Source organism: Notamacropus eugenii, chromosome 6, assembly GCF_028372415.1.
Source record: "Notamacropus eugenii isolate mMacEug1 chromosome 6, mMacEug1.pri_v2, whole genome shotgun sequence".
NCBI lineage: Eukaryota > Metazoa > Chordata > Mammalia > Diprotodontia > Macropodidae > Notamacropus > Notamacropus eugenii.
In genome coordinates, this window is record NC_092877.1 from 148,911,890 (window position 1) to 148,937,131 (window position 25,242).

The following is a 25,242-nucleotide window of genomic DNA, read 5'->3' on the forward strand; positions in this document are numbered from 1 at the left end:
CCCTTTCAACCAAGCACCTAACTCCCTCTAAGGCCTAGGGAGGACGAATGAAATGCAAAAATATATGGACTTTGGCCAGTCAGTAGTTTACAATCTAGTAGGAAAGATAATACTTGTAGAATAATTGTAAGAGGAAGTAAAAAAAGGCCAAGATAAGTATGTATAAACTGCTGATAATCAGGCCAGGGATGTGGTAGAGGGAACAGCCATTCAGGTATGAACCAGACCATACCCAATGGTGTCTGAGGTTTCTTCCAATACAGAGTCCTTGGAACTGAGGTTCTAGTAACTTAGTGTTTGATGTCTGTCGGTATCAGAATTCTGCTTACACCATTTTAAATTCCAGAGATAAAAAAAAAATAATACACTAACTATGAGTGGCTACAAGGGGACGGAGGGAGAGAATAAGCATTTATAGAGTGCCCCCGATGTGCCAGACGCTGTGCTAAATAAACATTTTTTACCAATTTCTCATTTGATCCTCTCAATTACCTTAGGAAGGAGGTACTATTATTACCCCCACTTTCCAGTTGAGGAAGTTAAGGCAAATAGAGGTTAAATGACTTGCCTAGGGTCATATAGTTATTATCTTAGTCTGGACTTGAACTCAGATCCTGTTGACTCCAGGTCCAGCACTCTGTGCTATACTACCACCTACTTGCCTAAAAGCTATAAACTAATGAAAAGAATTAATAAAATCTTCACAATTTTTAACACTTTTAAAAAATACCCTATCTATTAATAAGTATCCTGCTTCAGGGGACAGTGAAGGGCTAAATAGCATAAAACAAATTTCAATAACACAGTTTTCAACAGGTTATGTCATGCTTTCCTTATATGAACTAATATCAGGAACTTCTGACCAAAATGTCGCTCAAAAGCATGTTCTAGGTTTAATATAGGTTCAGCTCAATTCCAACACCTTTAATATCCACAGCTATAGTACTCTGTTCAGAATCACGACCCTTAGGCACTATAAGTAACTCAGTCATCCAAGAAATATTAATGTCATTGCCCTTAACTACAGAACATAAAGAACAGAAGACTCTCAATCCATTCAGAGACAAAACTTCTGCTGAATAATTTTAATATAATTTAATTATAATCATGATATAATTTGATATAATTTTAATTTTTCCAGAAATCTTTATTAAGAACCTCTATGTACAGAATTTTGTGCCAGAAGTTGGTGGGTATTCTAAATTCAGATTAGATATAATCCCTGCTTTCAAATGAACTTCTTCTAATCTGGTAGGTGATACAACATATATACTTACCAGTACATTATACATATTAGAGGCAGCCAGAAGGCTTGGTAGATAGAGCACTGGGCAAGGAAGCAGGAAGACCTAAGTTCAAACCTAGCCTCAGACATTCAGGAGCCTTGTGATACTGGGCAAGTCACTTAACCTATTTGCTTAACCCAGTGAAGGAGGAAATGGCAAACCCCTCCTTTATCTTTGCCAAGAAAACCCTACATGGGGTTACAAAGAGTCAGACATGACTGAACAACTCACCACCAACATCAATAATACACACATTACAAGATGTTGTGTTTGTCCTTCATTTCCAAAGAGGACCATGACCTCAGGGAGAGGATGACATAATTTGCAGTTGACTTTGATTTCAGTGAGGGAGGGCTGTGCAAGGTCACCAGCCTCCCTTTCCCCTCCTGAGCCATCTGGGTGGAGACCCTTTTAGGCTAAGGTCTGTTTAGTTTCTCATTTTGAGGGAGCTAACACCCATGCAGTGAATAGACCTCTTAAAGAACTGAGTCTAGTGATGACTCCTTTAATTTAAAAAACAGAAAAAAAATCAAACTGGGAGGCAAAGACCCTCAGGGTTTTTGGTGAAAAGAAGACTTGCATGAACTGATGCTGGGTGAAATGAGCAGAACCAGGAAAACATGGTACACAGTAGTAGCAACATTGTTTGATGACCAACTTTTGATACACTTAGCTCTTCTCAGCAACGCAACAGTCTAAGACAATTCTAAGAGACTCATAATAGAAAAGACTATCCACATCTAGAGAAAGAACTATGGAGTCTGAAAATAGATCAAAGCATACTCTTTTCTCTCTCTTTTCTCACAGTTTTCCCCTTTGGTTCTAATTCTTCTTTACAACATGACTAATGTGGAAATATGTTTAATATGATTGTACATGTATAGCCTATATCAGATTGCACGCTGTTTTGGAGAGGGGGAAGAGGGAGGAGGGGGAGAAAATTTAAAATTCAGTATCTTACAAAAGTGAATGCTGAAAACGGAAACTAACTAAATATAGATTTTTTTTAAAGAAAAGGAACAAGAAATATGAAAAATACAGAGAAGCATGGAAAAACTTATATGAACTGATGCAAAGTGAAGGAAGCAGAGCCAAGAAAACAGAGTTCACGATGACTGCTACGATGTAAATGGAAAACAGAACTGCCAAAAAGCAGTCAAAAGTGAATGTTGCAAAATTACAATGAACAGAGATGGCCCAGAGAAGAGGCATGAGAAGATACCCCCAACCAGGAGTGTGCTGAAGCCAGCTCTAATGGGCTTTAGAGGGCAACTGTTCAATTTTTTGTATGACCATTTATACGTTAGAAATCAGCGAACACAACAAAGAAGAGTCCCATACACATCAAAATATTCATAATGGCTTTTTTTTTTTTTTTTGCTGTGTTAAACAATTAGGGGAAAAAATGAGCTCCCAATGATAGGGGCATGGCTGAACAACCTGTAGTATGTGAATTTAATGGAATGCCATTTCATTAAATAAATATTTATTAAGCACCTACCATATGTTAGGCACTGTGCTAACCACCAGAGATATAAAAAGAGGCAAAAGACAATCCCTGACTTCAAGGACCTTACAATCTAATGGAGGAGACAACATGGAAACAAATATATACAAAGCAAGCTATATTCAAGATAAATAGAAAATAATTTAAAGAGAAAGTGATAGAATTAAGAGGAGTTGGGGAAAGCTTCCTGGAGAAGGTGACATTTTAATTAGGACTTAAAGGAAGCCAAGGAGGTCAGTAGTTAGAATGGAAGAGAGCATTCCAGGCATAGAGGACAGTCAGGAGAAATGTCCAGAGCGGAAAGTTGGTGTGAGCAGTCAGGAGGCCAGTGTCACTGGAGCAAAGAGTACATGTCAAGGAACAAGATGAAAGAAGACTAGAGAGGTGGGAGGGGCTAGGTTATGAAGGGCTTTGAATGCCAAACTGAACATTTTGTAATAGATCCTAGAGGTAATAGGGAGTCACTGAAATTTATTGAGTAGGAAACTGACATGGTCAGACCTGCATTTTAGGAAAATCATGTTAGTGGCTGAATAGAGAATGGATTGGAGTAGGTAAAGACTTGAGGTGAGCAGACCGATCAGCAGACTATTGCAATAGTCCAGACATGAGATAATGAGAACCTTCACTGGAGCTGGGGCAGGGTCAGAGAAGAGAAGGGGGTGTACTCAAGAAATACTGCAAGGGTAAAATGGGCAGACCTTGGCTACAGCTTGGATATGGGGCATGAAAGATAGGGAGGAGTGCAGGATGACTCCTTGGTTGTGAGCCTGAGGGACTGGGAGGATGGTGTTACTTATTTCCCTAGTAGAAGTGACAAATATCAGGAATTCAGAGAATCATCGTAAGACTTTTATGAATTAATGAACATGTAATAAAGTAAACTGAAATATACCACTGTTTTATAATAACATAAATGAAAACCACACTCAGAAGGAGCTAAACTCAGATCCACTTTGGCAATACCTATCCCAGGAGACAGATGATAAAACCTACTCCTTTTATGTCTGTAGAGAGGTGAGGAACTACAGGGAGAGAATGGAATGTACTCCATTTTGTGGATCTGTTTGGCTTGTTTTAATTTGTTATAAGCAAGAGTTTAAGGGGGTAAAGAAAGCAAGAGAGGCAGGTATAATAGGAAAAGGCATCAATAAAATTGTAAAAAATAAAACAATCTTATGATACATTGTGGGGGGGAGAGTCAATAAAAAGCATGTTTACCACAAAAGGAATAAATCAGACAGTATGATTCCTTTGGTTTGTTGCTTTAAAAAACAAATACTACTACTTTTGAAATTGGCTAAATTTAGCCTAAAAGGCAGCTCAGTAGTCACCCATGGCTTCAGAGTTTAAAGGCATTCATCCAACTTTATTATAACTTCTAGATTACCAGACTAGATAAAAAGAAAGGACTACAGTTAGTTGATCAAAGAAACTTTGTGTCAATGAATTTTAAATAATAAAAAATATTTTGGCCTTAAAAATTTGAATCACTGGAAAATCTTCAAAGGCAAGAGCTTGGATTTTGAGAGTAGTCTCCTATCCCCCAATGTAGATCAATGAATACAATTTCATGTATGGAGGGCCATTCTGAAAAGCCTCCAGGAGATAACTTTCTCAGAGAAGTATGCCACAGCTTCCTTTGCTCTTTGGCCTGACAGATGCAAAGACGATAACATTCAAAAATTCATTAGCTTCTTATGATAACCAGAGAAGAAAAATTAGTACCTGCCTGAACCACAGCTACAGGAAGAAAGAACTTTTATTGCTGAAGGTTCCTTAGGTGTCCAATATCCACCCTTTCTCTTCTATTTCTATAGATGAAGACACTGAGGTTAAAGGACTTGCCCAAGGTCACGCAGATTATAAAGATCTAAGAATTAAAGACTCCAAGTTGGAAAGGACCTCAGATGTTACCTGCTCTAAGCTCTTTGTTTCTGCAGATTAGGAAGGAATAAGCACTAGACCTCTGATTCCACTGACATAAGAAATTCCCAGATGAAGAAAGTCCCTCTACCAATGCAAATAGGCACCTTCTCCGTACATTATAGCCTTAGAAAGTTGCCCAGCACTGAGAGATTGAGGGACTTCCTTAGTCTATCAGCAGAGTCAGAGATCAGAGGTGAACCTAGGTCTTCCTGGTTTTGAAATTGGCTTCCTATCCATTATGCCACATTGCCTTGGTGTGTTTTTTCCTGAAGATAAAAGAAATGTACAATAACTAGAGTACCAAGGGCAGCCTCAGTGTCCTGTGTTGTTCAGCCATGTCTGACCCTTCATGACCCCATTTGGGGTTCTCCTAGCAGAGATATTGGAGCATCTTGTCATTTTCTTCTCCAGCTCATTTTACAGATGAGGAAACTGAGACAAACAGGGTTAAGTGACTCACCCAGGTCACATAACTAGCAGGTGTCTAAGTCTGGATTTGAACTCAGATTTTCCTGATTCCAAGTCCAGTGCTCTGTCCACTGTGCCACTTAGCTGCCCCCATTTTACAGATGAGGAAATTGAGGCTGTAAAAAGTTAAGTGATTTACCTAGGGTCATATCTTGGTATATAGTTGGATTTGAGGCAGGATTTCAGGTTTCCCAACTCTAAGTCCAGCACTCTATCCATTTAACCACCTAGGTAGTATCAAAAGCAAACTTGTGAACCCAGATCCTCTGACTCCTCTGAACCTCTTGGATATTGACCTTACAATAAAATTAGGCTCTTCATTTCAATGACCCACAATTCATCAGTAACATTCATTCTTTTTTTGTCTTCTAGTTTGTGCATTTGGAGTTTTATTTTTTAGAAGTTAGGCAGGTTATCACTTGAAATTTTCCATTTGACAAGTCAGGAGCACTCAAAGTACATGGCCCTGGGCTAAGGACTGTGGTTCATGCACTGATCCTTGGGAACTATTTGCTGAACTGAAATGCCTAAGGGCTTCTTCCTAGTGATTATTCTGCAAAACAAAGGACTTGCCCTAAATTTTGCGTGTTATTATTATAGTTGAAAGTATCGCCATATTCCCAGTCACTCAGGACCACAATCTTGGTGTTTTCCTTATGTATACCCTTGGTTGTAAAGTATTACAGAACAGTATGTCGGTAAATAACAGATGTCAATAGCCAACTTTAACAGTGCTAAATAATTTTACATAGATATATAAGAAAAAAATTGCTAGAGGGCTATAGATTTTAGAACTAGAAGGGGCCATGGAGGTGATCTAATCTAAACCCCTTAATTTATAACTGGGAAAACCAACAGCCAGGAGGTTGTGATTCACCCAAGTGGGTGAAACAGAGTTTGAATACGTCTGATTACAAATGCGGTGCTCTTTCTTCCGTATCACGGTTCCTTTCTGTCCCAAATATTTTATATCCAACAGAATCATTTAGATTACAGAATCTGAATTCAAAGAGATACCTTGGGTACAAGAAATTCAAAATCAGCTAGCAATGTTCTATTCTTGGGATGACCATTTGTTAAAAATGTAAGCCAAATGCAATCACTGAAGCATACTCTATAAGCTTGGTACCATCAACTTTCCAGTTATTCAAGTGAGTGACAAAAAAAAAGGGTGTATAGGGAAATTAAGTGCATGGAAAATCCCCAAACACAATTAGTCATCCTTTGTTTCAGCTTCCTCTATCTTTCTACCATTAAACTTTTCAACAGCTGGTAACAAGTACTAGCATTTGATGGATTGGTATTTTTCCTCTCCCTGACTCAGTGACAGACACCTAGGAGATTCAGTGAAATTGCCCTAAGGAAAGGAAGTGATAAAACTTGAATATGGACCAGGGAGTATCAAAGCACAAAGGGACCCTGGAAATCCGGGTTAGACCCAGTTCAGTTTACATATGAAGAAACTGGGAGCCATCAAGGCTGAAGTACTTGTCCAAGGGTCAACCAGCTGCTGACTGACCGAGACTGGGCCAGGTTTCCTGATTCCATGTCTAGCGCTCTTTCCAATCTGAGCGGCAAACACAGTTGGAATGAGAATGTGGAAAAGAAGGGAAAAAAGTACGTGACACCCAGGATTGAATGTTGTCATTTCAAAACAAGAGGGCTTTCATGGTTTCGAAATAAATGAGTATTTACTGTTTGGAAGCATTTCGCTGAAACACATTTCACTATTTTTTTCCTTTATTTTTTAAATAAATGTTTATAGATGTTGTTTTATTAATATCAACAAAATTTCCTCCAGTACTCTCTCTTCTCCCTTCCCCCTCCCAGAGAGCTATCTTCTATATCAAATAATATTCTTGTTGCTTTTTAATATGATTTACACCACATCTTCTGTCAGAAGAATGCATCAGAAGGGACACTTCAAAAGAAGCGTGTCCTGCAGTGACTATTACAAACCTTTTCCTCTCTTCTTAAGCACCGATGCAAACTCCCACCACATTTCCCCCTGTATCACAGGATAAGTCCTCCTAGTAATAAATGATATTTATATAGCACTTTGGGATTTGTCAAGTACTTTAAATGCATTATATCATTTGATCATCAAAAAGCTGGTAAAGAAAGACCTTTGTTCTCAGATCTCAAATGACATTTTACTTTACAATTGTATGATGTCCCAAGAATAAGAGAACAGGGATTGAACCCTTGGTTTTATTAGTAAAGGAAAGATGAGGAAATACCTTTTTCTGAAAGCAGATTGTCACCTTCTCTGCAACTTACAATCTTAGAGAGCTTTCTAGAGCAATGAAAAGTTAAGTGACTAGCCCAGGATCACACTGCCAATATATTCAGAGACTGGGCTTGAACCTAGGTCTTCTGGCTTTAAGGTACAATCTATATCCATCATGCCAACCTGCCTCTAAAGCACTAATTAAGTATTTTCCCCTCCCAGACTCAGTGACTGACACCAGGGAGCATCTGTGAAATCGCCCTAAGGAAAAGGAAGTGATCTGTAATAACCTGTAGGAGTACCAGTAGAAGTAATAACCTGGAGGTTATCTGTTTGTTGTTTCACTGTGGGAGGGGCAGGGGAATAACAAGACATGAACCATGGTTGTCAGTGCCTGGAAACTCAATACCTCCTCACAGTATCTTTATTTAACGCTATTAATTAATATTGTTAATATTATCCAATATGAAGTTTCCCATAGGTATAGAAATGATTTTCTGGGGAAAGTTCCAATTTAAAATATCCTATCCTATTCATGAATTAATAATTAATAGGTGGGGGACCTACTGTCAGACCCCTGTCCCAATTTTTTATTTATAAAATATGATCACCATAACCACAAGTCCATTTAAGATCACTAGACATGAGGCTGGGAGGAAGAAGGGAAGGAGTCCTTTTAGATTCTCACACCCTTATTCTTACCTCCTTCCTGCAGAAGATTTTGGGCCTTCAATTCCACAAGGGGAGCTACCATCCCCAGGAGAATATTTCCACAGTTCTCTCCCACTGGTCCCATGCAAGACTATGGTTGGTGAGGAAAATAATGATGACCATGAGTCCTTTACTCATGGTCTATTAGTCTGAAATGAAAAGGTAGGTCTGGAAGAAATAAAAGGAGTTCACTCTTCTGAAGCTTGTTCCTTTCTGGAATTTATTCAAAGAAGTTCTATTATTCTATAGGTACCTTTTTAAAAAATCAGATTTAAGTCACCTTGACATTAGTAGTGGATGTATTTAAAATATGTGTGTATACACACACATACACACACACACACACATACACACATAGGGCTGCTGAGTCATTTCTGTGACTCTTCATGACCCCATTTTGGGTTTTCTTGGCAGATAAATTGTAGTGGTTTGCCATTTCCTTATCCAGCTCATTTTACAGATGAGGAAACTGAGGCAAACAGGGTGAAGTGACTTGCCCAGGGTCAAAGAACTAGTAAGTGTCTGAGGCCAGATTGAAACTCAGGTCTTCCTGGTTCCAGGTGGGTACCCTATCCACTGTGCCACCTAGCTGCATATACATATACACACATGTACATATACATACATATATACATATACACACGTACATATATGTACATGTGTATACACACATGCAGACGCATACACATAAGGGCAACTAGGTGGCACAGTGGATAGAGAGCCAGCCTGGAATAAGATGGATTCATCTTCCTGAGTTCAAATCTGGCCTCAGATATTTACTAGCTCTGTGACCCTGGGCAAGTCATTTAATCCTGTTTGCCTTAGCTTCCTCACCTATAAAATGAGCCGAAGAAGGACAGGGCAAACCACTCCAATATCGTTGCCAAGAAAACCCCAAATGGGGTCATAAAGATTCAAACACAACTGAAAAACCATTGAACAACAACAATATATACATATGTATGTAAAAGATTTTACTGATGATAAATAACATTTATGTAACATTTTAAGGCTTGCAAAGCATTGCACATGTGGTCTCATTTGTGTTCTAGGACCCCTTCCAGTTCTATATGTACAATCCTATGAACTCCAAATATTCAAATAATTTCCCTCTCTAAGCACCTATTCTGGTACCATCTCCTCCATGAAGGGATTAGCTTAGTACCACCTCCTTTCCTAAATGCCCCAATTAGAAGCAATTTCTCTCCCTCTTCAAATTTCTCACACTTTGTTTGGAATTTTTGAATGTACTCATCATATGGCAATTAGTATTCTAAATATCTGCTTACAAATACTCTTATTTCTACCTCTCAATTAATGTAGGCTTTGATGCATCATCACTGTATGGCACTGATGATGAATTTTCAAGTCTATAGCAGTGTGGTCAAAGCTGTGGAAGGTCCTACCAAGCTGGAATGGTTTTGACTACTGGGCTTCCAATGGGCTTACATATCATTAATCTGAGGACCAAAAGCATAGAAACCCAGAATTTAAGCTTTGGAAGGGACCTCAAGGGAGGTGCAGCCAAGATGGTGGGGAAAAGGGAGAGACTCACCTAACTCATCCAAATTTCCTTCCAAACAACTTCAAAATGATGCCTCAAAATGAATTCTGGAGCAGCAAAATTAACAAAAGGATGAGGTAAAGCAATATTCTAGCCCTGGAGAATTTACAAGACTGGCAGGAAAGGTCTGTTTCCCCGGGATAAGAGGGAACTCAGTCCAGTACAAGGTCAAAATGGCTACACACAAAGCCTCAAAGAAAAAAGTGAATTGGTCCCAGGCCCAAAAAGAATTCATGGAGGAGCTCAAAAAATGATTTTAAAAATCAAATATAAGAGGTAGAAGAAAAAATGGGATGGGACCTCAGTAACCATCTATTCTAACCAGAATCCCCATAATAACATTTCTGACAAGTGATTAGCTAGCCTCTGGTTAAAGACTTCTAAGGTCTTCAGGAAGCTATATAATTGCTTGTCCTTTTGTTGTCACGGGGATTCCTTTGGTATCTGGTTTGAACTAAATGCTCACTAAAACCATTTCTATTCCATTGATTCCAAAATAAATTAACAAATATGTATTTTGTAGTCCCAGGAAAATTTATGTATATCTCTTATCTGAAAACCTATCTTACTCCATCCAAACTAACCAAACTCATATCAAGGACCAATTTCATTCACAGTGCTATGCTAAGCCCTGGAGATAAAAACAAAATGTTTTTTGAATGACTGCCCTCAAGAGCTTACATTCTATTGGGAGAATCTCATCTATAAACAGATGAATATATGCATGATAATAAGAAGAAGAGGGAGAAAAAACTAAGGATTACAAGCATCAGAAAAAGCTTTCCTCAGGAGATGGCCCATGAGCTAAGCCTCAAAGAAAGTGAAATATTCTAAGAGCCTAGGTGAAGAAGGAGTGTATTCTAGGCACACAAGAGAACATATAGGAGACAGGCTAGAATGTCCAGTACATGAAGGGAAATAATAATGAGCCAGACTGTGACGAGTCTAGTTTGACACTCCAAAGAGGCTAATAAGATTTGTTTGCTTTGGCTGCCTTAATTCCTGAAGACTAATTTACAATCTAACAGAGTTACTTGGGGACATTACCTGTTTTAAGTGAATTGCCCAGGATCTCACGTTTACTCTGTGTCAGGATCTGAACCTGAACCTAGGTCTTTCTGATTCCCAAGGCAGCAGATACAAAAACGACAAAAAATATTCACTGCCCTGAAGTGCTTCCATTCTACAGAGGAGAGCAGAGGGGTAAATACATTAAACAGATAAATTTAATACATGATAATTAAAAGAGGAACAGAGAATGATATTGATTGTAATCTGAACTTATGCAGAGTGTGTTCACACCGATGAAATCATAAAGCCTTGACACATTACCTCCCCTGCTGGACTTCAAAGTTCCTTGAGATTGCATCTTTTATCATCTTTATAATCTCCAAAGCCTAGTCCAGTGTCTTGCACACAGCAGGGGCTTACTAGATGTCTGTGACAAGAAGGTAGAGAGGAAGGAAATGGTTTGGTTCTACTGGCTCAGGGACAGCAGCTCGTAATTCATTTGCCTCATGCTAACGACTACAACATCACGCTCAGCACCCCTTACAATGGCTAGTTACTTCTCCTATGCTCACACACAATGGCAGCTGTGTTTAAATGATCTCTGAGAAAAAAGGCTTGAGAACCATGACCCTCTAGCACACCTGTGACCCACTTAAATTTGAATTAATCCATAGAATAGTAGCATGCTTGTATGCCCTACTGGTTCTAGATTATTAATCCAGCACGAGGTTCAAAGGAGTATTTGTTATTTGCAAATCTTAATACGAAGAAAATTAAAAATTAAGCCCCCAAGCTTTTCCCACTGAGTGGAAGGTTCTCAGAAAACAGCCTCTGATTCCTCATAACTCACTACCTTTGAATGCTTTCTTTTAAAAAATCACAGGAACACAGGGAAATAGGGAAAGATCCAAATCAAGAGTTCTTAATCTTTTTTGGCACAGACCCCTTTGGCAGGCTGTTTAAACTATCAACCCCTTCTCAGAATAATGTTCTCAAATGCATAAAATAAAATACATAGGAGTACAAAGGAAACCAATTATATTTAAATGTAGTTTTAAAAATATTTCAAAAAACAAGTTCATGGACCCCAGATTAAAAACCCTTGACCTAAAGGGATACACATTGGGGTCAGCACTACCAGAAACACACTGGACACAACTAAATGCATGCACATGAATGTATTCAAGTGCACACATACACACACACACACACACACAATCTAGAAGAATTACAAACGGAGAGGTGGTACGATGAACAGAGAACCAGCCTTGGAGTCTGAAAGACCTGAATTCAAGTACTGCTTCTGACACTGTAGCTTTGAGACCTTGGACAAGTCACTTAACTCTTTCAGTATCTAAAAGCAACTCAGACTGTAAATTTCAGGAGTTTTAACTGCAATGGTGGAGAGAACCTCTATGTCCAGAATTCTCAACACAGACGAACTTACAGTACCAAACAAAAAGAAAATTCTTCTTCTTATTATCTTATTTTTCTATTCTTAACCTGGGGTTTACAAATTTGTTTTTGTTTTTAACTGTGTTAGATTGTAGGCTCTAAACCATTGTTGTCAAGCTCAAATAGAACTGGAATGATTAAATCATACATAAGGATCTTGGTGGGCTTCACATTGATTTAGAAAACCACATGTTAATATCATCTATGTTCTATTGTATTTTTATTTATTTTGTTAAATATTTCTCAGTTACATTTAAATCTGGTTCCAGCAGCTATTTGATACCTCTACTCCAGATAGCATCCAGCCTAGAGCAATGAACAACAATGGGGGGAGCGAGGAGTACCCAGGCCCATATCTAAGCTTTGCCACTTCCTGCCAGCGTAACCTTGAATAACTAACTTAACCTTCCTTCGTCTCAGTTTTCTCATCTGTGAAATGAAAGAGTTGGACCAAACCAATCACCAATTAATGATTTAAGTGTCTGCTCAGTACCGAGGCACCACACTAAGTACTAAGGATACAAGGACAAATGAAACAGCCCCTGTCCCCAGAAGCTTACATTCTACTGAAAGAAACATGTACATAAAGAGATACAAAACAGATACAAGGTAACTTGGGATTCAGGAGGGCACTAGCAGCTGGGGAGAACCAAGAAAGGCTTCACAAAAGATAGTTGAGTGTCATTTTCAAGGAAATAAAGAGATTCTAAAAGGTTCTTTCTGTATCTCAATCTATGGTCCTTAGCTGCATAATCAAAACCCTAGCAAAGTATTCAGCACAATAAATGTTTACTAAATGTCTATTGTTTTGTCACTGAATGATTTTTAACACGTTTCAGAGAAAAACTGGAGGTTGTCAAGGCAACATTTGGATTCAGATTTTTAAAAGCAAGTCAAACGCTAATATTATAAAAATCTTACTTATGGTCTTATAACCATATTTAGGAGCAAAGGATTCTGAAAATTACTGAGTGAAATAGTAAACATCAATATTAGTGAATATTTACTATTTAACTGATGTTCAGTTGTACAAGAAACAATTCAGAGCAGTTTGCACTTATTACACCCGTGCTTTTCACACATTTCCACTAAGATATTAATGGATTTTTTTAAAAATAATTTTTTACTGTTATCTTTTCATTTTACTTCACCTACATTTCCCAGTGTAGCCCCAAAGCACAAAAAGGGGGAAAAAACAGTTCAGTAAAACTAAGGCACAGAATGAATAATTCTGATACGTTCAGTGCTCCGCACCTGCAGTCCCCCACCTTACAAAGGAGAGGAAGGTGCTTTCTCACATCTGTTCTTTAGGGTCAAGCTTATTCATTATAGTTCCCCAGGATTCAGTCATGATTGTTTTGTTGCTGATGCGCTTTTAATTTACAGTTATAGTGAATGTATATATTGTTTTCACGGTTCTTCTTACTTCACTTTGTATCAGTTCATATAAATTTTTCCATGCTTCTCTGTATTCACTGTTTTACAGCACAGTAAGATTCCATTACATTCACAGACCATACCTTGTTTATCCATTCCCCAACTGATAGGCATTTACTTTGTTAGCTACTGGGGACTGATTAACCCATTGGTCCTTAGTGACTCCCTCTCTATTTGCACAGCACTCTTTTGGATGTTCAGGAGATACAAAGGAAGCCTAGACAGAGCTCTCCTCTTCTAAGAGTTTATAATCCCGCTGAGAGAAATCAGGGTAGCCTATAACAAAAAGATGCTAAACTGTGTATTCTGAACCACAGTAGCTCAAAAAAGAAGGCACAAACTGATGAAGACTGGCATAGTTGGGGAGGCTACAGAGAGAGAAATGGTGAGAAGAGATGATTAAAATTTAAATCCCCGAAGACTTTGGCACACACCACATCCTTCTCACTGCTGCTTTGTGAGAATATGGACTCTCACTCAGACATAACCAACAAATCTCCAAGCTTGGTAAGGAATGTGAGACTGTCTGTGCAGCGCACTAGCCAGTAAGTGGAAAGGATGATAAAGATCTCTTGTAGAGAAGCCTAAAGAGATGGAATTAATATCAAATGGGTGATTCTAAGGGGGATAAAAATCAAAGAAGTTCAGTTTGTCCCTCTTTCTATCCTGCAATATCTAGATCTTCTCCTCTTCATAATGTCCAACACAGTAAGATTTTAAAACTTTATAAAGCAAGATTTCGGAATTCACAAAGGACAAGTATTGTAACATATCCTTTACACAAAAAGCTCGCCAAACCAAGATAAACACCCAGCAGCCTTCAGAAATTAAAGGAGTTAGAAGAAATAAGATAAAAAACATCCCTGCCTGAAGCCTTGAAATAGTTACACATGTTGCTAGTAGGTGGTCAAACACACACAGACACAGAGTATGTATGTGTTTATATACACATACATACACATATATATACATATACGCACACATATATAAAATCACTTTTAGTCTTATCCCAAACAACGATATTTAGAATATAGTTCCGTTCAGGGAAGCAAAGCAATTTGCAGAAGGTTGTAAAAATTCAGTTACCCATGGTTTTGATCAGTAATGCAAATGAGAAACATATTCTTCAAAACAAATGAGAAACATATTCTTCAAAACTTAGAATTTTTATTATATCACTACTCCCTGAAATATGCATACACACACATACATACATACTTATTTGCATGCTTCTTTACACACACTTGTTTGCTATACATAAGCTTATACTACCAACTATTTTTTAAAATAAACCTGAATGATCAAATATAGTTGGTCATGACAGTTAGGAAAAGGGTGTAATAATCTGTCTAGGCATAACTCTTAAAAAGGTCAGATTTGAGCCACTTTTTAGTTCTAAGGGGAAAAAGAGTACTACTACAATAGATGGAGAACACACTCAGATTCCAAGATCTTCCCTTTCCTTTGCCACAATATTTTTCTGCACCCATTCTCCCCTCCTCTCCTCTCCCTGATATATTATAATTTTCTGAGTGCTTAGCAAAGGTCCACAATCCTTTTTTTCTGTCTAGCCAACGGAATGAAAGGACTCCAAGCTGGCTCCCTGGGTTATGGAATGTTTATACCACATTCTGCTTTCTCTCTTACAATATGAGCCTTTGATATATTATTCAATTGCTTCCTCTTCCTTATCCCTCTTTTGTTTCCTTACTTTTCCCTGGCTGTTTTATTTTGTTGGTGGTGTTTTTTGGGTTTTTTTTGTTTTTTTTAATAAATTCAGCTTACATGGTGAGATTCACTAGCTGCTGAATTTCCTCTCTATTACATACCAAGAAAAGTCTTAGGGATAGGAGGAAGGGATGGGGATCCAGATGTATTCACTCTTCCACCTATAAGCTCAAGTATTTGATCCATGCAGCACTCCAAATACATGACCTGAAAGCTGACTTCTGTAAAATTCTTAGTCCATAAAATATGCATGTTGCAGAACTAGAAATATCCATAGAGAAAATTCCCTCATTTTGCAGATGAAGAAAACAGAAGCAGTAATGTGATGTAGAAAGATCTGTGGATTTGGAGAAAGAGGACAAGAGTTTGAATCCTAGCTCTTTGGATTTAGGAATGGAAGAGACCTTTCAGGTCATGGAGAGCCAGAGGTGTCAAAATTGGGTTTAGCCTTCAAATTCCAGAGTGAAGCCCCAATCAGATTCAAATGAAATGGAGAAATATTTAATAAAAATACAATACAATAGAATGTTAATTTGTGTTTTTCTATGTCAACATATGCCCTTCAGGTATACCTTTGTATGTGAGTTTGATTCCTTATACATGAGGAAACAAACATCCTTGGCGGAATCACTTAACTTTTGGGCCTCGGTTTCCTCGAATGTAAAATGACGAGGCTGGACTGGAGGATCTCAAAGGTCCCTTCCAGGTCAAAATCTATGACTCTATGTACGCCTCTCAGGTCGAGAGTGTTATAAATCCATGGCCAAGGTTCATTCACACAGTAAACAGAGCTGATGTGATTGAGAGCCAAAGCCTCTGACCCCAAACTTTGCTCTGTGTTGCACTGAAACACACCGGGCCTTTTCTCTACTTATGTTCATTCCCCCCCCCCCCCCCTTTTTTAATGAAGTAAACCAATTTTAAACTTCTAATACACTCAAAGAGATAGAAACAGCATTTTTGCAGGTCCGGTCGGGCAAATTAAGTTGAACAGACGCTGGTGGTAGAAATAAGGAAGGAGATGGATGAGGGCTGCCTTGGGGGGCAAACGGCACCGGACCTTTTCAGCTCCAGAACCATGCCTTATTAAAGGCTGACCTCTCTGAAAACCGGTGGGCTGATGGTCTCTCTCAAACGCGGATACAAAAAATATTAATGGTTTTGGTGATGTTGTTTAAAAAGGGGGTGGGGAGCTGCCTATCCCCTCCTCCTCCTTCCTCCCCCCACCCAGTTCACCTCCAGCCACTCCCAGGCCAGAGTTAAAAGTCTCGGCGCGAGTGCCCAGGAGCGCACGCCAGCCGGAGCAGATGGAGGGGCCGGGGAGCCCGACGCCCTGGCATCGGAGTGCCCGCCGATCTGAAGCAGCCCGCCCGCACCCTCCTTCCCTCCTTCCGCTCTTCTCTGCTCCGCTCCTTACCTGCCGCGGAGTGACTGGAGTGAGCTCGGCCCCGGGCTCTCCTGGGGGCTCCGAGCTCTCTGCGCTCCCGCAGCTCTTCCTCTTCGTCCTCCAGCCGTCGGGCTTCAGCCATCGGCTACGCTGGGGCGCACACTGGGAACAGCAGGAAGGGAGGGAGAGGGCCAGCCTCTACCAGCCGGGAGCCCCCATCGGGCGAGCCTGCCCAGCCCGTCCTGACTCGGCCCCTCGCGCCTGGACTGCGCTGGGGCCCGAGGGGATTTGGTGCCCGGAGCAGACGGAAGAGAAAGCGCAACTTGTGGGCCAGACTCCACCTGCCCGGACAGTGGGGGGGAAGGGGAGGGGGACAGGGCTGGAGGCGGCGGCCAGAAAAGGGCAGCCTCCCGACTTTCCCCCGCCCTCCTCCTTCTCCCTTCTCCTTTCTTGTTCCTCACTCCTTAGCTTCAGCCCCTTCCCTCTTCTTCCTTCTTCCCCGCCTTCCAAATTGGGAGCCCGGGATGGGGCGGGTCCGTCCCGGCCTCGCCCTCCTCTGGGAGGGACCAGCAGCTGCCCGCTTGGGACCCGGAGAAGCGGACCTCTGGCCGGGACAGACAAAACAAACCCCCGAACCCGGAGCGGGGACTTGGGGGGAGGAGCAGACCGAAGCAGGGGGTTGGCTTTGGCTTTTTTGCCTTTTCCCAACTTTCCGGGGTCAACAGGAAACCCACTGGCTGGACACTAAAACAAAAGGAGGGGGAGGGGAGGGGAAGGAGGAGGAGGAGGAGGAGGAGGAGGAAGAGGTACCTGCCAGCCTCAGCCGCGACCGCGATCGGGGAGCGGCGGCCGAGAGGTCTTTGGCCAGCCCGAAAGATGAGACAGCGCCGTGCTGCCCAACTTCCGGGGAAACTTTATCTCAAGTTTTATTGGGCCACTTTCCCGACCTTATCTTTCTGGCTTAGTTGTCTCATCCTGACATGGCCATCCCGGGTGGGAGGGAGAGGCTGAGAGTGACCGAGGCCGGGGGCGGGGAGGGCTGGCGGTGGGGGTGTTGGAGACTTTAGGGCTGTGGCCGGGCCCCAGGATTAGCCCTGAGTTTTGTTACAAACCTGGATTTTAGGAGCTGCGCATCTTGGGGGAGGGGGGCAGGTGAGTGAAGCGCACTAGACGTGTAGATCTTCGTCGCTTTGAAGTGATCTCCAGTCTATTCTATGTCTTGTTTGCGTGTTACCTTTCTCATTAGAATGAGCTCCTTGAGAGCAGGGACAAGCTTTTTGCCTTTGTATCCCCAGTGCTCAGCACAATGTCTGGGACACTGGAGGTGCTTAATAAATACTTGTTGACTGAATATCTACATGAATGCCTATGAGATGTGAGATGTGAGTGGATGTGAGATTGACTTCAGTATCACGATAGGCCTGAGTTCCAGTTCAGCCTCTCAGAAAAACTAGGTGTGCGTACCTGGGCCAGTCATTGAATTACCTCTGTCAGTTTTTTTAGACTCTAAGTTGCAGAGCTGGGGCACAGCTGTATTGGTAGACCACCTTACTGAGAGTTCCCTCTGTCTGGAACCCTGCCACCCCCAACGCCAGAAAAATGTACTATATATTATATTATGTTTTACTTATTTTATATACTTATATATTAGTATTATATATTAAAATCAACAAGTATTTATTAAGCAACTACTCGGTGCCTTGCACTTTGCTAGGTGCTCAGAATACAAAGGCGAAATTTATAAATTATATAAATACAGATTGTGTGTATCTCCACTTAAGGGCTCCTGTTGTAGAGGTGACTCTAGGTTCCCAAAGGGAAGGCTATCCTAGCACAGCGCAGGTTCTGTTAGATTTGGCCAACCTGGAAATACTTTGACACAGATGCTGATGACTGACTCTGTGTCCTGAGATGATCCAGATAAGTTCAGAAATAACAGACCATGGGATGATGGATTTTTTTTCTCCACAACAACTCTGGATAACATTAGTAGACAGTGGACAGACTACCATTAGTAATAGTGGACAGAGCACTTACACCAGTGAAAGCTCAGGCCCTTGAAAGTCAAGGCAGTTTGATGGTGCAGTGGATAAAGCTCTGGGCCTTCAGTCAGGAAGGCCTAAGTTCGCATTTGACCTCAGACACTTAACTAGATTCTGTTTGCCTTGGTTTCCTCAACTGTAAAATGGATAGCACCCACTTTGTAGGATTGTGGTTAGAATCAAATATTTGTGAAGTGTTTAGCATTGTGTCTGGCACATAGTAGTTGCTTAATAAATTGCTGATTTTTCCCCCTTCTTCCATATGTAGATTCCTAGAGCCCACAGGAAAATAACATTGAAGAACATGGGATGCTGAAGTATCATAGATTTAGAGTGGAAGTAATCTTTTTAACATTTAAAAAAATTTTTTTCCCTAATTACCTATAAAAAAGATTTTTTACATTTGTGTTTTTTTGTTTTGTTTCAAATTCTATCCCTCTCTCGTTCTCTCCCTTTCCCCTCCCTGAGATGGTAAGCAATCTGATATAGGTTATACATGTGCAGTCATGTAAAACATTTCCATATTAGTCATTTTGTGGAAGAAAACTAAAACCAAAAAAAAAGAAAAGAAAGTGAAAAATAGCATACTTTGGTCTGTATTCGGACACCAACAATTCTTTCTTTGGAGATGGGTAGCATTTTTCTTCATGAGTCCTTTGGCATTGTCTTAGATCATTGTATTGCACAGAACAGCTAAGTCACAGTTGTTCGTCATACAGTATTGCTGTTACTATGTGCAACCTCCTGGTTCTGCTTATTTCATTTTGTATCGGTTCATGTTAGTCTTCCCAGGTTCTTCTGAAATCATGCTAGAGCTAGAAGACATTTTAAAATCTTTGAACCACCTAGTTTCCATCTAGAAATCTTTGGACTGCCTCTCACTTTATGGATGAGGAAACTGAGACTCAGAGGTTAAATGAGTTGCCCAAAGTCACACAGGTGGGACATAGCAGAACCAGATTTTAAAGAACTCAGGCTTTCTGACTCCAAATGGAATGTTCATTCCACTATATTATGCTGTGTGGTAGAAAGAATGTGGGATTTGGTGTCAAAGTTCTGGGTTTGAAATCTAGCTCTGACACTTGCTATTTATTTTTTCTGGAGTATCCCAATAGTCCAAAAGCTCTTTGAGTGCAGGGACTATTTCCATTTGGATTTTAGCCCTCGAGACTAGCGTAGTACCTGACACATAATAGATATTTGATAAATAATTATTGAATTAAATTGAATTGGTATTCAGTTTCTTCAACAGTAAACCAGGAATGGGAAAGGGGATTGTACTATCAAGTGTTAACTTGAGATTTCTGATCTGAACTTTAAAAAAAAATAATAAATTTCAATAATTTTCAAAATATTGGTTTCCTTTGTAATCTTATATATTTTATTCTCTGCATTTAAAAACATTCTTGACTAGGGGTTCTTAGACTTCCCCAGAAGGGGTCCATGCCACAAAAGAGGTTAAGAATTTCTAGGCTAGAGAATCTCTGTTATTCTTTGAAAAGAGAACATTCCTCTGAGGCCCATGATGAACACACAGAGCTGCATCTCCAGTACCCACCTAACTCCAGAACACAGAAAGTTGGGGTTGAGAGAGAAGCTCAGACATTTAAAAAAGCATTGGACAGAGAATTGGGTCTGTGAAAAATCAACTACCTAAATTGCTAAAGCTTTGAAGATTGGTCTTTCCAGTAATTGCTGTTCATTTCCTTCAAAGAGGCCAACAAATCCTCTTTGAGCTTTTGAGCTGATAAGAAAGAGCTCCCACATGGAACCTGTTTTGCCCAGTCCTGAGTTGGTGGAACTGAAGGCCAGTCCAGAAATTAAAACCTTGTTATACCCCGTACCATTGAGCAAAAAGGCACTAGGGAATTTAGGATTTTCTTGCTGGTTCACCAACAAGAAAAAAGGGATGGAATTAGGAGAGAACTGGAAAGCTGTGTTCTGATTCCTTAGCAGTTTGTCTTCTATGTTCAACTTTCAGATATGGCTCACAAATTCCAGCCAAGGGGTGGATCCCACTTACCTTCAACAAAGCTGCTTAGTCAGAGATTAAGGCTGAGTGTTTGGGCAACTATACTGCCTGATTCACCCAGTTGAGATTTGCTATTCAGAATCTTCCTTTGCTTAGGTCTGAAGGTGATTCTGGGGTGTCCCAGTGATTAGGATTAGGAGCCTACATTCTTCTCTCCCTTACCTGTTTAAATTCACCTAAACTGACCTCAGAGTAAGATATAATTGTATAATGAAGTCACCCTAATAAAGGAGGAATTCAAGAGGTTTTGAGCAAGAGTCGTTTAGTTTTAGTCATAAGACGAAAAACCGAAAGGTGTGGCAGACTCACACCTAAATAAACACAGTACTCACTCCCTACCTACCCACCCTAATGACATAGCAAGTAGCAAACCCTTAGGAAGGAAAAAGTAAAAAAAAAAACACCAAAAAACAAACAAAACTTGAAAAACCTACCTGACATTAGCAGCAGAGCCCCATTTCCCCATAGTTATAAAAATGTTAATAAAATTTACAAGCCATGTAGAAAAGTAATACTTGAAGGACTTGAGAAATTACATGGTGCAATGGGAAGAACATCAAGATTTGACATCAGAGGTCCTACAGTCAATCTGCCTCTTAGTTACTATGTATTTGTCCAAGCCTCAGTTTCCCCAGATGACTTCCAAGCTACATTTCTAAACCTGTGATCCTAAGTCAATCTCATCTCCTCTGGTGTAAAAAAGGAAAAATTAAAGTTATCCTCAGTCACTCACTTAAACATATATGTGAACTGAATATATAGTTTTTCTCAGAAAAAAAGAGGGCAGTTTATTATAATCTCTCATTTATATATCCCTTTAAAGTTTACAGAATATAATGCTTGGGGTCTATGGATTTCACTTATCCTCTTGAACTTTTCTTCTAAATTGATAGATTTTGTTTTCCTTGTGGAGAAAGATGTGATTAGAGATCTCTCCCTGTCTGTCTCTGTCTGTCTGTCTCCATCCTCCATTTCTTTCTTGCTTGCTTCTGCAATAGAGTGTCCCCCATTTATGTAATGGACTTGTACCTCACCGTTACCTCTTAGAATCTTTAGCTAATATCCTCAGTAACACAATGATGCAAGACAATACCTAAGGACTTATGATGAAAATGCTATTCACCACCAGAGAAACAACTGATGGAGTCAGAATGCAGATTGAAGCATATTTTTTACTTTCTTTATTATCCTTGGTTTATTTTTTATTTTGGTTTGCATTTTCTTTTGCAATATGGCAAATATGGAAATATTTTGCATGACTACACATGTCTGAGCTATATCAGAGAGGGGAGGGAGAAAATTTGGAACACAAAATTTAAAAAAATGAATGTTAATTTTTGTTTACATGTAATTGAGAAAAACAAATCAAAGAAAAACTAAAAATAAGAGTTTCCATTTTATCCTAGAGGCAATAGGAAGCCACTGGAGTTGATAGAGGATAGTCACATGGTCAAACTTGCACTTAAGGAAAATTACTTTTGGAAGCAGTGTATAGGGTGGATTAGAGTGGAGAGAGAAAACTTAAGACAAGATGGCTAGTTTAAGATGGGAAAAATCTAGGTGAGAGGTGACAAGGGCCTGAATTAGAGTGGTAGCTGAGTAAATGGTAAGAAGAGGTTGGATGTGAGAAATGTTTTGAAATAGACTTGGCAACCACCTGGATATGTGGGGTGAGCGAAAATGAGGAGTCTAGGACATGCTGACATAACAAAACTGAGATTTTGGAAGGATGATGATGCTTTTGAGAGAAATAGCTAAGTTCGGAGGAGGGCAGGATTTAGTGGGAAAAGATGATGAGTTTAGTTTGACATATGCTGAGCTCAAGCTGTGTCTGGAACATCCAATTTGAAATGTCCTATAGGCAATTGGTGATCTCGGACTGAAGTCTGGGAGAATGACTGAGACTGGATATATAGATCTGGGAGTCATCTGCATATAAATGACATTTAAATTGATGTGAGCTGATAACATTACCAAGAGACTACAGACAGAGAAGAGAAGGGGGTTCAGAACACTCACAGTTAGGGGGCATTGTGTGGATTATGAACCACCAAAGACGACTGAAAAGAAGCAATCAGATAGGTAGGACGTAAAACTGGAGAGTATATTGTCATCAAATGGTAGAGAGGAGAAAGTGTCCAGGAGAAAAGGGTGTCGACAGTGTAAAACACGGTTGATAGATCAAAAAGAATTAGAACTAATAAAAGATCACCATATTTGGAAATTAAGAAATGAATGGAAACTTTAGAGAGGAGCAATTTTAGTTAAATGAAGAGTTCACAAACCATACTGCACAAGATTGAAGAGTGAGAGGAGAGAAAGTGTAGACAAACTTTTTCAAGCAGGTAGGCTGAGAAGGAGAGATATGGAATTGTAATTTGAAAGGATGGTAGCACCTAGTGAAGTTTTTTTAATGATTGGGGAAACAGGAATATTTGGAGGTAGAAGGGAAGGAATAAGTTCTTAGGGAGAAGTTGAAGATTAGAAAAGGGGGCAGGTGGCTGAAGATACAGTCTGCTAGAGAAGACAGGAGGGGATGGAATCCAGTGCATGTGTAGATGGATTGGCTTTGACAGGGAGAAGTACTACCTTTAGTTAAGAGACTCAGGAAAAGGAAAGAGTGGGAGAGGATGTCAAAGGATTTTGAGATGAGAGGAATGGGAAGAGGAGGAGACCTTGGGAATCATCAAGTCCAACCCTCATTTTTCAGATGAGGAATGATCCTAAATTTTTTTCCTGTAGGGAAAAGACTCCAAGTATAGAGAAGTCTACCTGTGGGAAGGATGATCATTGTGTGACCCAAAGGGAGGTAAAATAGACATCTCTAGCCTCTTTCGTCCTTAATTTTCTCCAAGGAAAATTTTCATTCCTTCCAGGAGGGGAAACAGAAAGTTGGGACCAGAGGCTATTTTACTCTCCTAAAGGAGAGGGCCTACTGGGCTAGAATTATATGTCTGCTCCCTAAGTCTGCTAAGTCTGCTCACTTAAACATTATTAGGCCAAGTGATTAGTTTTAATTTAGCTTCTGATCTTTCCGTCCTCACCACATATCAATTACATGATTAATACACATAGTCAATAACAAAGAAACACATTTATCCAAATTATAACAAAATAGAAACCAAATATTTACTAGGAAATACAGAGTGAAGGAGCTCTTGCATTAGAAACTAGATAAAGTAACTCAACCAAGAGAGTCCTTGATTTCACTTAAGAGGAAACTCCCCAGACTCTAAACTAGCTAGCAGGGAATAGGGACAGAATGAAGTTTGCTGCTTCCTTCCATGATTTCCCAGTCACTTTCTTCATCAACTTGAAGTGAGATTGGCTTCTTCCATCTTTCTTCTCAAAGCTGGAAGCCAGAAATGCCAGAAGTGACTAAAAAAAGACCTGAAGCTTGGGGTATTCTAAAGAGGAATTTAAGCTGGAAGAGTCCCAAAAGGGAATGAGGAAGTCTGAAACTCTCCAGCTCTTGCCAGCTCTGCCCCACCCCTTACCCAGACCAGGTCATTCATCCCCACCAGTGAGGAAACTGTCCGGTACCAATGGACTTTGGGACTGGGGTTACATTTCGATAGAGAAACAGGGTCTTGAACTGAGGGAGAAAGTAGGAAACATGGGGGAATTGAGGAAAGAAATGGATCATTTTAGATTCTAAGGGGGAGGAGATTAGAAATAAATAGGACAGTGAAGACATAGTTGATATTGGATGATATAATTATGTAATGTATACTGAACTGGACGGCAATGTGAGTGCAGTGGATAAGAGTATTGGGTCTGGAGTCAGGAAGACCTGAGTTCAAATTTGACCTTAGGTACTTACTAGCTATGTGAAGGGGGCAAGTCACTTAACCCTGTTTGCCTCTGTTTCTTCATCTGTAAAATGAGCTAGAGAAGGAAGTGGCAAACCATTCAAATATCTTTGCTCTTTACCACGAAAATCCCAAAAGGGGTCACAAAGAAAAGGACACAACTAAAACCACTGAACAGCTGCAACAAGTGCTCAATGAGGACAATTGTGGGATTTCCTCCAACTTTGGTGAGTAATTTATGAATACAAGTCCCTAGCTTCCTTCAGGGGCCATTTCCTATGGCAAGCCCTTCCTGATCCACCTAGTTCCTAGGGCTCACTATCTTCTCAAATTATCATGAATACAATTACCTGTTTATATGTTTGTATATATCTCTAGTAGAATACAAACTCCTTGAGAGCAGGGACTTGTTTTTATTCTGTCTGTGACTCAAGTACCTAGCACAGCACCTCAAACATAACATGGATTCAGGGAATTGAGTTTTGTTAGGGGAAATAAAGGGTTGTTTTGGATTTGTGTTTGAGCTGTCAATGGGACATCTAAGAGTAGATCTTCAGTGAACAGCTGGAAATGTGAATCTGGAGATCTGGGGAGAGGTAACATCTAGCAATATTAATTTAAGAGTTGTCTGTAGAGGAGTAAT

The 25,242-nt window shown here is 40.0% G+C and overlaps 1 protein-coding gene across 4 annotated transcripts in view; it reads right to left on the reverse strand.

Moving 5' to 3' along the window:
- The window catches only part of SH3D19 (SH3 domain containing 19), a 209,560-nt gene extending 192,362 nt beyond the window's left edge, over positions 1–17,198 (reverse strand). For 3 of the 4 annotated variants that reach the window (XM_072621235.1, XM_072621234.1, XM_072621238.1), the window contains exon 1: positions 16,744–17,129. In XM_072621235.1, the coding sequence (XP_072477336.1) occupies positions 16,744–16,855 (112 nt within the window). In that variant the 5' untranslated portion in view covers positions 16,856–17,129. Of the gene's footprint in view, positions 1–16,743 lie in introns of all 4 variants that reach the window. The other variant, XM_072621236.1, reaches the window with a different exon arrangement.
- Between the last annotated feature and the right edge of the window lie 8,044 nt (positions 17,199–25,242).